Source organism: Bactrocera neohumeralis, chromosome 4, assembly GCF_024586455.1.
Source record: "Bactrocera neohumeralis isolate Rockhampton chromosome 4, APGP_CSIRO_Bneo_wtdbg2-racon-allhic-juicebox.fasta_v2, whole genome shotgun sequence".
NCBI classification, from domain to species: Eukaryota; Metazoa; Arthropoda; class Insecta; order Diptera; family Tephritidae; genus Bactrocera; species Bactrocera neohumeralis.
The window spans coordinates 13564410-13579899 of NC_065921.1; the positions used below are offsets into that span (position 1 = coordinate 13564410).

Here is a 15490-nt window from a genome sequence, read left to right on the forward strand (position 1 = left end):
ACTTGTTTTCAGTTTTGGTTCGACTGAATTTCACGCCCTACAGCGAAATTTGCTTTTTTCGGGCTCGACTCATTTTTGGAGCGACATTCGCTAGTCACCATTAACGATGCATTTGATGATATCCTTTACAATATTTACTCAACGACGTTTTTCCAGTCTAGCATTGACGCGATCATACCAAAATGTGGCAGCAACTGTGGCATACTTAATACAAATGACGATGGACCCACAGACTGATTCCGGACAAACATTCGGGGATAGATAGACAACATGGGGACCTGGATTTTCACCTGACCCAAATACTCAGTGGCCATGGGAGCTTTAGAAGCTACATATACAAATATCGTCAGTCCATATTGTCCGACGTGTACAGAGATTTTAGAAGAGGAGGAAGTCTCATGATGGAAAATTTGACTGCACTTTTGTATGTGCGAATCCTTTTTAAAATGGAAAGCTGTCAGTGGAGCAGCAGCTCTAATTATGACAGATTGAGACATTTACAATAGATTAGGCGTCAGTCATTCCGTACAATAGAGGAGACTTAAAAGTCTTCTTCTCTCCCATGAAGTAATACTGTATTCCTATGTGTTGGAAGAGACATGAGATGGGAAGTCCCGCACTCCGGCTTTCAATGCTTCCTTCCACCATGAAGAAACCCAGAACATTAACCAAATTGTGTCGATTTGATTCATAGAAATTTTGTGGTTCTTTGCTATCTCTCTAGTGCCAACGCGACGATTTTCAAACTCTGTTACTTTAACTTATTCGAAGCTATCGTCATTAACATGTATGGATAGACGACATGCCTGAAGCAAGTAGTCTCTCCATTGTTGAGATATCAATCTGAAATTTTGCACATGTCCCACTGTTATCACTTGTGAAAACCGCAGATATCAGGCATCTATAGCATATTGCTGGCATACAAACTGTACGATTGGAATCAAATGCTTACATGGAAAACTGTTTCATTTAACGGGATATCTTCACGAAATTTGACATGGATTATTATGGGGTACATGGGTTTACGGGTTTCAAAAAATCGATTTTTTTTATTGGCTTATTAAATTCTACAGCACCTCTAGAATATTGTCCAAAATTTTCAAATTGATCCGATTAAGAGTTTTGGAGATACAAGCTTGAGAACTTGTGCGCTCCTTAGTGCGCCGACTTTAAACACGTTTTTCTCGAAACTGTGTTTTAAGTCGGTTCGCAAAATTTCTCGAGAACTACACAAGCGATTTTCATGAAATTTTACACAGGTCTTTGCGATACAATACTTAAAAACTTAGACGAAGGTTTTTTCCGATTACAATTATTTGAAAAAAAAAATTGTCGCGAAATTTTAATTTTTTTGAAAAACTGTCTGCCAAAAATCCAATTTTGAGTTTTTTTTGCCTTTGTCCAAGTTCTAAGTTAAGGTTTGAACTAAAGCACGTATTTTTTCACTTTAGATGATCCTGTAAGGAGTTACCCTGCCAGCGCGGGCGCATTTTTTTTCGAGGGGTCAAATGGCGTCGCAATGGCCGAGTTTTTCAAGGGTAGAAATGTGATCTCCGAAGAAATTTTTCAGATCACATCACTATAACAAATAGCTGTCATACAAACTGAACGAACGGAATCAAGTGCTTGTAAGGGACCTTTTTTTGTGAAGGGTATTCTAGCTTCGGTTCAACAGAAGCTGCGAGCACCGCTCAGTCTTACTGCTATGAAACTCTCTATCTCTCGTAGACATTTTTGACATATGACTATGGAAAATAGCTCAGGTTTTTATTATTAATTTGCATGTTCATAAATGTAACTGATAAACATATTTACATGAATTGATTTATTGTAATAAGCCGCGACATTTTCATAAATTCAATGCAAATAAGGCTTTCAACAAAAACTCAGCCTATAAATAACTCGCAAACCTGCAAACATGTTCATTTATAACTGTATTGGGCTCAATATTTCGGCCGGCGTTGCATCAAAGTAGGCAACAACGGTAAATATACACTTATGTCAATCATTAATCATACAAAAATACATAAGTACGTACAAAGTACGCCGCGCCTCGGTGGAAAAGAGTCATAGCGAAAGCTGCAATTATTGTGGCAGTCAAGCACGGAGCGACGAGGTGCGCGCCGCTGCCAACAACTAAACATAACAGCACTTCCGCTATTGCGCTATGGTCACAGCAACGCGGTCGAACGGAAGGTCTAACAAGCGCGCAGACACGAACGCTTAGGGCATTTGAGCGACACGACGGAAATGAGACGACGACGACGTGCAACATTTCGCCTTTGCCTACCTCAACACCGGACGCGGCAAGTCTCCAGGAAATTCACTATTCCAGTCGTAATACTTTCACCGGCAGCGACCTAATTCACGAAAAACAAGCGACCGCAAAACATGCGCTCATATTACTTATATTTATTATTGTAAATTAGTGTACAACTGCTTAGTGGAAGGTTTAATCGTGGGTATATACTTATCCACATATATATGTATATGTATATATATATATATATATATATATTAATGTTTATGTTTGAGAATTGGTCTTTCGTAGGCGGCAAACTCGTGCTTTTGACCGTTATCCAATTACATATGAATATGGCTCTTCGCATAAGCTCCATTAGAGAGATTGCGCACCTCAGCCTTCATTGGCCAAATAGTTGCGGTAAACGGCGCTGTCATTTATATGCCCCGTTAACTCACTTGCAATGTACATATGTATGTGCTGTGGTGGTTGTTGTTGGCATTTCAGTTGTCACTACGCTCGGTTTTATCTTCGCCAGTTAGCATATTTGCTTCATGTGTATAAACTCTTGTGTATGTGGCTGCCACCAATGTTGACGATGACAATGACAGAGTCGCAATAACGCAGCACAACGTCAGAGCAAACGTCAGTTGAACATTAGCGCAACGGCCGTGTGCAGCCACAACCGCAGGTGGTACAGATGATAATATGATAGGTAGGGAGCACAGTGGCGCTCATAACTGACTGCTCCAAAATTTTTACTGACTCAATTAATGAATGAATGAAGAATAAATCGATGTGAACATTTACTATGTCAACGATTTTTTCAGTCCTCGAAACAATTTTCATAAGCACTTTTTGGGACGACCTACAGCTTTTTCAGCGAATTTTGTTTTATCTCTTCGATCGACTGAAAACGGGTTCCACGAAGCGGCAATTTCAGCTTGGGGAACAAGAAAAAATCACACGGGGACAAATCTGGTGAATCGATGGTATTTCATAAGTTCTGACTCAATGCGATGGTGCTTTACCGTCTCCACAATTCCGGATGTTCTCACGCATTCCTCTCAATCCGGCCAAATAGAACTTCATATTGACCGTCTGCTCCTCCGAAATAAATTCATGATGCACCAAAGCACAAATATCGGAAAAAACAATGAGAATCACCTTGATACTTGAGTGGTTTTGGCGTGGATTTGTCCCTTCATTCCTATGATTGTTGACTTGTTTGCATGTCAAGCTCATAAAATCATGTCTCATTGGCTCTTCATGAATATGGGATCGGAATACGCACGATCAAGCATGACCAAAAAGACATACATACCTCTTGAAAAAAATTCAGCTTTATCGAGACGAGTCGAGCCAGAACGTATTTCATACACAAAATAACCATCAAAATCATTCGAATGGACTGGCGAGAGATGTCGAGCTCTCTTTTTTTATCAGTTGAATAGGTCGTCCAGAACGAGACTTGTCTTCAACGATCTCTCGATCATCTTTGGAATCACCGTAATCCATTTCCAACATTCGCAACGATTCCGCATACGAATTTTGGTTAGAAATACAAAATTTGAGACAAATGCCTTGTTCCATATTTCTATTCATTGTTAAAACCGCAATGCACTACTGAGAAAATAATCTAGAGCCGCTAAATCACTTGATCTTGGCGGCCATTTGGCTGGACCATTTCACTAAGATAACGAGACGCCAATCATTGCATACAATGTGTCCATGTTTGGACATGAAAATGAGGCAGCACACCGCTTTGTTACAAATAGAGATCGTACGCGTCGAAGTCGAAAAAAATGTCGGTCAGCATCGTGTTGTAACGCTCGCTATTGATGGTAAGAGCATTTCCTGCCTCATTTCGAAGCATTTAAGGCGCGATGATGCTGGCATACCATAATCCGCACTAAACGCTCAATTTTTGGAAATACAATTGCATTACCAGCGTCCAATCGACAAAGCTACGGCGCTCAAAATGGTCTACCTTTTTCAATTCTTGTGCCAACACAATCTTATACGGGTGCACAGCCAAAACTAACTTCAAAATTTGACATATTGTCAGCGGATCCAACTGTACAAAACGACGTTGAACCGACGATAGAAGGAGACATATTTTCGTGGAGATTATTTGCATAATAGTCTTGGAAAATTTCAAAACGTTGTACCTAATTGGAACGTGACATGAGGAAATGGTAAACCTTATTAAACATACTGACAAAATTTGATACAAATCCGTGAAGAAACATGGCCCTCACGAGCTGTCAAATTCATGTCATCCCTATTGGTAGGCGCTGTACCTAAATATAGGTAGTTCTGTTTATACCCTGATTTATACTATATATTAAGTTTAGTACGAAGCGTCTAACACCCAGAAGAAAACGTCGGAGACCTTAAAAAGTTTATATGTAAGCGATTATCGTGACAAGCTGCGTCGATTAAGCCATGCCCGTCCGTCTGTTATTGATATGAATTTCGCACATTCACTCGAAAAGCTGCTGACTTATCATAATCGCCGATATCAGACCACTATTGTAGACGGCTGCCATACAAACGGACCGGCACAAATTAAGCCTTTGTATGGAAAAACTTGTATTTGGCAAATTATCTTCAAAAATTTGGCATTGAATTCTGTTAAAAGTAAAACTACAATCTCAAGAAGCACATTTTTTCAGATCGGACTACTAGAGAATACAACCACTATCAAACTGCCTATTGAACTTCTTCTTCTTCTTCTTAATTGGCGTAGACACCGCTTACGCGATTATAGCCGAGTTAACAACAGCGCGCCAGTCGTTTCTTCTTTTCGCTACGTGGCGCCAATTGGATATTCCAAGCGTAGCCAGGTCCTTCTCCACTTGGTCCTTCCAACGGAGTGGAGGTCTTCCTCTTCCTCTGCTTCCCCCAGCGGGTACTGCGTCGAATACTTTCAGAGCTGGAGTGTTTTCATTTCATCCGGACTTTTAATTCGCTGAACTATGTCAATGTCGTCGTATATCTCGTACAGCTCATCGTTCCATCGAATGCGATATTCGCCGCGGCCAATGCGCGAAGGACCATAAATCTTTCGCAGAAATTTTCTCTCGAAAACTCGTAACGTCGACTCATCGGTTGCTGTCATCGCCCAGGCCTCTGCACCATATAGCAGGACGGGAATTATGAGTGACTTAGAGTTTAGCTTCTGTTCGTCGAGAGAGGACAAACTGAGCTATTAAAATCAAGATAAAGATCTCTGTAAAATATATCTCTTCTTTATTCTACGTTTTCTTTCTTGGCGTAGATACCGCTTTCGCGGTTATAGCTGAGTTTAAAATAGCGCGCCAATCGTTCTTCCTCTTCACTTATGACCTCAATTGGAGATTCCAATTGTAGCCAGGTTCTTTTCCACCTTGTCTTTCAAACGAAGTGGAGATCTTCCTCTTCCTCTGCTTCCCCCGGCAGGTACTGCATCGGATGCTTTCAATGCCAATGCGACAAATTTTATTATGGTCCAAGCTTCCGCAGAATTTTTCTCTCGAAAACTCATAACGCCGACTCACCAGATGTTGACATCGTCCATCGTATATCAGGACGGAGATGATGAGTAACTTGAAGGGTTTGGTCTTTGTTCGGCTAGAGAGAACTTTACTTCTCAATTGCCTACTCAGTCCGAAGTAGAAGAAGTTGCTGTTGGTATTAAAAATTGTTTATATCGATCAACGAAAAGAACTAGCAAATAGTTTTTTTCTCGGATGAAAGGGTATATTGCTATCCTCAAAGAACTAACACTGCAAAAATCTACTGGACGATGTTGCTATAATAATGATCCTTGGCATAATAAGTGTCTGCAAATTGCTCGCAGAGTCGCTATCAACTGATCACAGTCAGAGAATTCGCGCATAGTTGTTTGCTTGTAGTATGCACTTGACTTTTCATTTGTTCCGCTTTCCTCTTCATTCCGCTCGGTCACCACTGTCAAGCAGCACTAGGTGCTATTGTCATGACCAATCGTAATGCAATTAAAGTGTGTCTCTATGATTGTGGCAGATACGTGATTGTGCTGACATTACACCAATATGCGGCATTACGGCAGCACAATCAAATGCGCAACGAATGCACCTTTTTTCTACTTCCCATCAACAGCAGGAGCATAAATTGCATTACTGATAAGAGCGAGTGTCAGTCACACAACTAGTGTGGGCATGACTCTAGTAACTTGTATATATGTTTATATGAATGTATGTCTGTAAGCCGCCTAACTTCCCAACACAGCTCACTTCACTTCGATTCACCAGTTTGCTGCGGCACTTTTCTTCCACACTTAACTGCATACACATTCGCACATATATTTCTCGGCGCAGGCTGTTGATGACATTTGCGGTTATATTGATAGATTGTTGTTGCACCCCACATAGTTGTGGCTGCGCTACACGCACACACACACACACACACACATAAATATATATGAGCGATGACATGCAACTGCGTTTATCGCTGTAACAGCAAGTGTGTTTACCACTGCAACTGTGACTCCGACTCCGGTGACTTTGCTTGCCTGAGTGCGAGTGAGTGCCACTGTGCTTTTGCTCATTTCAATTGTAGTCCAATTGCCGCACACAGATTGATTGCGTTGCCATTGTGAGCATTGCAAATTCTTGTGGAGACTCATCATCATCACATTGGAATTCAATGCCCTAGTGCAGCGAAAATATTTCACTATTTCATGACAAATTAGACTTGAATAGAGTCGACTATTAAGGGTCAGAGCCAACACACATACATATGTACGTGTACATGCATATGGCATGACCAACCGCAGTTCAAGTCAAAGTGTCAACTATGGCACCAACTACTTGTGAGGTTGTTGATCTACGTGGTGTGTTCACAATTTATAGTAATTAATATGTACCACAATGTCATTCCACGCGATTTATCATACCGAGAATCAGAAGAATTGAGTTTAATCTGCATTCAAAATCTGCATTGAGGTGGAACTTTATGAATGATTTGTGAGTATTATGTGTGCTTGGCTGTTAAACTCAAAACAGAATTCGTAGGTGAGTTTCGTGTCATATGATCTGATCTCGAATACGAAATACACATATACATACATATGTACATATGTACATACATATATGTATTTAGATTCAGTAAATGCCATCAAGAAATAGTATTATTAATATTTCGTGTTGTGATGTATGATCATATGATAGTGTACGATATGGACTTCCTCTATATAAGAAGACAAAACCAGCCGGGCAGGCAGGTTTAGTGTCGTCAAGTGGTGATGTTATGATTTTTTTTTTTTTTTTTTGTAATGTGATGTATGATCACATGACAGTGATAGTGCTAGTCGTTTAGGCAGGGTTAGTGCCGTGAAGAGGTGATGATATGATTTTTTTGTGATGTGATGTATGATCACATGACAGTGATAGTGCTAGCCGTTTAGGCAGATTTGGTGCCGCGCAGAGGCGATGTTATGATTTCTTTGTGTAGTGATGTATGATCATATGATAGTGATAAAGTACGATTTGGACTTGCTCTATATAAGAAGGGACAATACCAGCCGTCTAGACAGGGTTAGTGCCATCAAGTGGTGATGTTATATCTATATAAGAAGATAGAAACCGCTAGGCTTGGGTATCATATGATTTTTTTCTCAAAATATTAAAATCGACTTTATACTTTAGCTTTATAAACGGAGGTAGCAAAGCCAATTCGACAAATATAACAAAATATAAAAAATGTCTTAAATAATTAACATTAATTGTACTCCAAATCACAGACAGCTTTTATAACATGTTCAGACCGACACTTAATCACACGATTTCGGATGTTGAATGGATTATCCCACTAATCTTAAAAATTTATCAAGATTTCGCCATACAAAAATGACAGTTCCAAATCACTTCATTGAAATGATTTCAAACTGATCCACGCTAAATCTCTCTGTGCGACTCTGATTTTGCGCAATCTACTTGTCAGCACTGGAAATCTGTTACATTATCACAGCTGATTTAGACACTACAAAGGGAAAAAAATGTAAACAAACAATTTTTTTTTAAAGCAATGAATCTAATTTCATCTGAAAATCGACTTAACAAATGAAAAAATGCATCCATTATTTCTATTATATGGAAAATATTAAAAAAAAACCGTCTTTGTATTTCAAAATACTATATGACAATCTTTTCTTTTGATTAATATTAAGCGATGTGAACTCTTGAATGACAATAACAGCTGTTCAGACAGATCTTTCTAACGGCAGTGAGAACACTGTTGGGTTATGAAATGCTTAAATATAATCTAATCTTTTAAATTTTCGGTCTGAACATGGTATTAAAAAGCAATAACAAAATCAAAATAGCAACCGCCATTTTACATATACTCATTTTTTGACATTTGGATTTGATAACATAAGCATCAACTCAATATTTTATGTTATAGCTTCAACTTTAACTAACAATTAGTTTGTTGGTATAAACAAATCCATGACCATCCATGCAATAATAAATAAATATGTTTCAAGAAGGAAAGGTCAGAGAGCCTCTGAATTTCGCAAATAGCCCGTTGCCAAAGTCGGCAAAGACGGTTGTCTTTCAATATTCTCTAAACTCAGTAACTAATCAGCCGGAACTATTGAAAATAGTTAAATTATAATTTAATTGGTTGTTTTTGTTGTTCGTAAACATAATTTCTAGTATACATGGCTTTGCATGCAATAAAAGAGAAAAAATAAGATTTTAACTTACGCTCACTCGCCATTTTGCTGCAATGTGGTGCTGCCATGAATGCTTTGTATGTTTCACACAAAATCATTTGTTTTTTTCACAATGCATACTCAAAATTCGTTCAACATTACTTTCATTTAGAAAAATATCACTTTATATATTACATATATGCATTTAAATATTTACCAGACTCTTTTTAAAAACACTTTCTCTTCAGCCACCAATTAAAACTACCGAACAGACAACCGGAAACATGTCATTCAGTATGACATAATATCCTGGTATTCACAATTAGCTCTGTGAACTAAAAGTTAATTATACATGTTATGTATATTAAGGATAACAAGTTTTAGTAGAACAGTAAAAAACTGATTATTTCAAAAAGCGTTTTTTAATAATTGTATACGATGTATATGTATTTATTAAAATTGCATGGACATTACATTACATAAAACTAATATCTAAATTCTCGCCGCTGCATTGGTTGGCAACTCTTCCATGGCATACCCGTTCACAATAATATTTGTTAATGCTTCTTCTAACCGGCAAGTTTGACATTTATAAACATTGTGGTCAAACGTTTTCCTTCGTTGTTTTCTATTACTCGTGCTAATTGGTAATTTAACGTTATTTTTACTTTAAACCGAGGAATCATTGATAATTATGTGTATATTTCAGCATATTAGACGTGAATGACAACACACATTTTTCGTGTAATGTAGTTAAATTGTGTACTTTCAATAGTTTGCATTATCCATTGCGGCGCCCACTGCACACACAGCCATGGCCGACGAGGAGCATCCATTCAATTACGATGATTTAAACTTGGACTTTTTAGAGCTTTCACCACCAAATAAAAAAGAAGTCCAGAAATCCACGGCTACCACCAATACGGCTACTATTCGCGCCAATTCCTATAAAGCAAAAGATCTGGCGCAAAGAATTGCTCAATGTAATGAATTGGTTAATAAAATTAATTTGTTGAAAATGGAAAATTCGAATATACAGCTGAAGCTTAGAGATTTTCAAAAATCGGCAAATCAAATTCACAAACTTTATGTAAACGAAAAAAAGAAGTGCTTGGATTTGCAAACGCAGTACCAAACTGTGGAGCTCAAATCAAATAATCTGCACGAACATTGCACGCGATTGAAAAATGAAGTGGCAGAGAAACAAATGCAGTTGGAACAAGTAGAAGCTCAATTAGATAACACAAAAGGTCCCTTAAGCTTTACGGAATTAGCAATCAAATATCTGAAGTTAGTTCAAAAACTCAACGAGGATGAAAGAGTGAAATTATATGACAAACCACTTTTAGATGATTTAAGTAATTACTGTGAACAGAGGGGTATGAAAGTGCCTCTTATAAAAGTAAGGGCTAATAATAAACGTAAACTTAGAAAAGATAAAGATATCCAGTGTAACCTGCTGAACGCTTCAGATACATTTGTAACAAAGCAAGTCGCTGCACAATCCACACAGACATCAGTAATACAAAGCAATCATATGCACACACAAACAGTTGCCCCATTATCGAGAGATATGTGTGCACAAACATTGCACACAGAGGAAATCCTCACTAAGAGTACGCAGAATCAAGCGGTACAAACAAACTTAATTGAATTGCGTTCACAAGGAACACAACATATATCCACTACAACAACACGAGGCACATCAACTTCATGCTTTATCAAAAAACATAATGTCGGTACAATTTTTCCAGAACCAAAGATAATTCCATTAGAAGCGACATTGGTTGACAAATTCTTTGAAGTATGGAGCGTATCACCGCTTAGTCCAATATCCGATCCAATTCCGGAAACAACTTCTAATGAATTTGATTTATCAGAAGCTACCCCATTGCTGAGTTTGCCTAATAAATCTAAGTCTATAGGCACTTGCACTTATTTGTGTAATGTGCAACGCCAAATAGATTATATTCCAATTATGGAAACATTTAAACGTTCACAATCCAGTTCACCTTCGTTTATATATGATAATATGAAGTATGAAATCAACGCCACCCCATCATCTACGCCACCACCACCAGCACATCTATCTACAACACAACTTAATGAAAATACTGAAACTTCGGGTTTACCGACCAACAATAATTTACACAATATTAGTAATTTACAACCAATGATAAGTGCATTAACGAACCTTCCCGAAATGCATCCAGATGTATTTTCTACTGTTTGGCAAATGGCTGGCCAAATGTTTATGGGACTTCTATACTCGCCTACCAGTAACCACTTGCGACCGCAACAGTTTAATAGACCTAATGATTCACATACCTTGCAGCAGTTTAATAATTGGATACATACGTTATACGAATCTAGGCAAATTTCACAGCAACAACCAGCATCACCGTTACCAACACAATGTGAGCAACAAATAAATAGGAGGGAAAACACCTTTGACTTAAATAGAGAAAATAATACGAATATAACACAATCCAACGTTGTTTCAACACAATTTGAAGGTAATAAAAAGTTTTTGATGCATAAAATATATTTAAATCTGTATATTTCAGGTACACCGACAGAAATCGCTTATGATAGCAACATCAATCCAATGAGTGATCTTACCGACAATAATATTAGTACAGATGGGAGTACACAAACTCATGGTGAATGTGAGGATTTTGAAAAATGGATATTCAAAGAACCACTCGAAATACCAAAACGATCCGTCAAACAAGTGCGTGGCCAGAAAATTACCACAGAAGAACCAATAAGTACCAGGAAGCGGAAGAATAACAAAAAACTAATGAAACGGTATAAAACAAAAAGGGCAAAACTAGTCGCGACATCTATTATTAATAACGAAACAGATTCTAAATCCGATAATGGGGAAGTTACAGTAGACCAAAATGAAAAACTCTTTCTCACTGCTGTCGAATTTTGCGCCAATCTTTACAGCTCCAATGAAGATTACCAAATAGAAAACGGCAGAAATGTTGCGGTGTCGGAAAGTGTCTACTTAGCACACTTAGAAGATAATTTTGGTACTGAATCTGTAAATGTAAAGCATACTGAAGATGAAAAACTAAATAATACTATTAACGATCTAGATATTAATGCTGAAAAAGATAGACCCAACTCGTTATGTGCTAATGAAAACCAATTAAGATTATTACAAGATAAAAGCAGTGTGAATATGGTCATGTCTGAAGACATAAAAGTACCTGAACTGTACGACAGTGAAAGAAACAATTGTGATAGTTTCGAAATGACTGATGCTAGATGTTCAATTGAAAATCAACAGGAAGTATATGAGAAACAAAATAAATACAAACGTAATTTAGCATATAATATATTTGGAAGTGATTCAGATGATAGCGACGTTGATATTACACAAACAAATTGCTCGCTACAAGAACAACAAGATACAAATAGCCCTACACAATTCGATAATATATTTATCTCAAATGATGTGAATACTAAAATGTGTGCTGTTTTGAAGCAACCTGAAAAAAATATTGACCGTAAAGAGCGTTTAGAAAATGATAGGTTAGAGGAAACCAAAAACATTGAGATACTGACGGACATTTCAGAAAGTACCCATTACCAAGAAGAATTGAAAGAAAATGAAGCTGACGTCAGTAGTATGAAGTTCACAGATCCATTCCAGAAAATAAACAATAGTGCAGATATTTCCAAACCTCTTGAAGAAATACATAAATTCAAGCTTCCGAATATCCATCCGCCTAATACTAATGAGTTAACCAAAGGGACCGAAGGTACTAAGCTTGCCGACACTTATAAGCATCCGTTTTCAACGAAAGCAACAGAGTTCCAACAAAATGAAGCTATTTCATTAACAACAACAGCATCTATTCAACCCTTATACCATTCTCACAACGAAAATGAAGAAGTCGATGAACCCATACTTGTTTTAGTCGAAGGAACTCCTGAAAAAATATGTAAAACTAGAACCCACTCCGATTCAAGTGTAGACTATGATGCGGCATCCGATGATAAAATATTTCCGACATCCTCAAAAGATCTTTCTCCATCAAGTAGCAGTGATTCCGATATCTCTGCGCTACATACACAATCAGTTGTGGACGACTTATTGGGAATTTCACCAACAAAACAACTAGTCAATAGCATTTTTGAATCAGCAAATGAGCAAAAAGTGCCGTGTAAGCGTGGTCGTAAACGAAAAGGTTCAATGACCCCCGTTGTACCCTGTAAACGCTCAGCACGTTTGCGAGATAAACAAAAACGTGATAACCCATTAAGCAGCGATGAGAGTTTATCGTCGCCAACAAAGGACTCAAATGACCAGGAAAACTTGCCAGCCCAAAGCAATAATGACTATTCCTGTAAGGATAATGAACAAAATTTATCAAACTTAACTGGTCTGTGTCAAGCTAAAGACAAAATGTCCCACTCATCAACTAGCGAACATACTAACCATCAGTTTGAAATATCTACCGAAATGAAACAAAGGTCAAATAAAGGCGAAAATTATGAACCTCATAGTATTACCGATATACAAGTTAGTGGGAACGGTGCATTTGAAAATACCAGTGCTGTTGGCAACACTTCAAATGCAATGGTTAACAAGCCATTTTTTCGTCCTTTCGAGGAATTTGTGATTGTGACTAAAACTCCTGCGATATGCCATTCAGAGCACTTAACATCGCAAATTGTTCAAAGCGCTAGCACATCTCAATGCACCTTGGCATCCAGTTCAGAACTGAGCTTAGAAATCGATGTGCAAAATCCTGAGCTTGATTCAACGAATAATCTATTAAATTTAGAATCACCAAACTCACCTCCAACAGAGACAGTCAGTGAAAACTTATTAGTTGACTCACAAATAACTCCAACAATTCCTTTGGAAATGAACAGGAGCCATTATCCTTCCAGCCAAATAAATAGTGTACTGCAAAAGTTTATCAAGAAATATTCCTTTGAACTTTTTGCAACCATAACGGGAAAAAGGAAGGAAAATGAAGTAGAATCTAAAATCACACTTCAAATCGCAGACTTCCTGAACAAAACCCGTGACCAAGTGGATGTGACGGCTTCTACACTTGCCGCATCTCTGCTGGAGCAAATGTTAGATTGTGAAATGTTAGCCAGTCTGATAATTGAACAAATTTGCAAAGCACCGCGCCCAGAAATTGAGTTGAATTGTGAGTTAGCACGCGTTCCACCAAAATACATCGGTACACACTTGCGACTTATATTGATCATGTTGCGGCACCTACAGCAAAAACGCCCGGAGATCATCGCTGCGGTGCTGCAAAAAATTGAAAATAGACTGTTTAGTTACCTGTGGAATGAAAAGTTATCATTAAACACTATTTTGAATCTCACCCAATTGTACTTAATTGTTATACCTCTTCATAATGCTGCACACAATCCTGCGCGCCTATTCATTGCCAAAAGCTTATATTATCACAATAAGAGGGCATCACCAATGATCTACGAAGTACTTTGTTGGTATCCTACCACGCTTCCACACCGTGACGAATCTAATTATGATAAATCAGATGCACTAATCACCGTTATTCAACATTTGTTAATGTGTACAACATACAATATGGATACCAAGGATTTACGTCATAGAGAACTTCTATCAATGCTAAGATTCGAATATCACTTTGAGCCCTTCAAACCAAAAGCACCCGAAGTTTTGACGAATCTAGTGACAAAACTTAAGAGCGGAAAGCTAACAAATCTCATGTACGCCTTTGCCATCTTTTGCAAACGAAATCTTAAACTTGTAGATATTTTACTACAGCAACAATTATTGCCACTAGCCGAAGAATACTATACGCGTGTGCAGCATACGAACGAATATGATGAACGTATTGCTGTTTTAATGGACTGTATATCGGCTGTGGTGAAGCCGCTGCCTCTCACTACAGATGTCTCCGTTTACTTTTCGATATTCGAACGCTTCCTTTGCGCTGTTCAGCGACCGGTCGTGCAAGAAGCGGCTGTATTAGCCATATTGCGATTTCAACGATTTTGTCAAACACGCTGTTTTCATGCACTTGCTAACTTCAAACCTCATTATCCACTGCAAATGGTCACAACCAATGCGCTCAAAACTTTTGTACATAGAAAGCCGTTAAAATACTGGAATGGCTTAATGCCAACAATTTCTAATTAAAGCAAAGCTTTAGCTTATTTTCGAAAAGATTTTATCTTTTTTTTTTTATTTATATTTTGAATTTTTATGTTATGTCACATAAATTACAATATTCGCGTTTTTTAAATAACGTCTTAAGAAATATTTATTTTTATTTTTCGCTGTGTATAAGTTAGATGAATTAATGTCAAGAAGGAAATGTATGTATATTTTTCCATGAAAAATTACAGAAATAAATTTTATAAGATGAAATATAAAAAATATACTTTTCTTCATTTTCTTTTCAATACTGGTACAAAGTTAAAAAGGTTATGTTGTGTTATACTCGTATGGCTTATGCTCGCACCAAAAGTAACGAAGGATCCCACTTGGACAGCTGATCTTTTTTGATTCCCAAATAGACGAACGAAGCGCTTTA

The 15490-nt window shown here is 37.7% G+C and overlaps 1 protein-coding gene across 1 annotated transcript; it reads left to right on the forward strand.

Annotated features, from left to right (window-relative positions):
- The first annotated feature begins 9493 nt into the window (after positions 1 to 9493).
- LOC126757377 (little elongation complex subunit 1) lies at positions 9494 to 15337 on the forward strand. Its single transcript, XM_050471240.1, has 3 exons — positions 9494 to 9571; positions 9634 to 11440; positions 11492 to 15337. The coding sequence occupies exons 2-3, from the start codon at positions 9739 to 9741 to the stop codon at positions 15091 to 15093; spliced, it is 5304 nt and encodes a 1767-aa protein (XP_050327197.1). The 5' UTR covers positions 9494 to 9571; positions 9634 to 9738; the 3' UTR covers positions 15094 to 15337.
- The last annotated feature ends 153 nt before the right edge of the window (positions 15338 to 15490 follow it).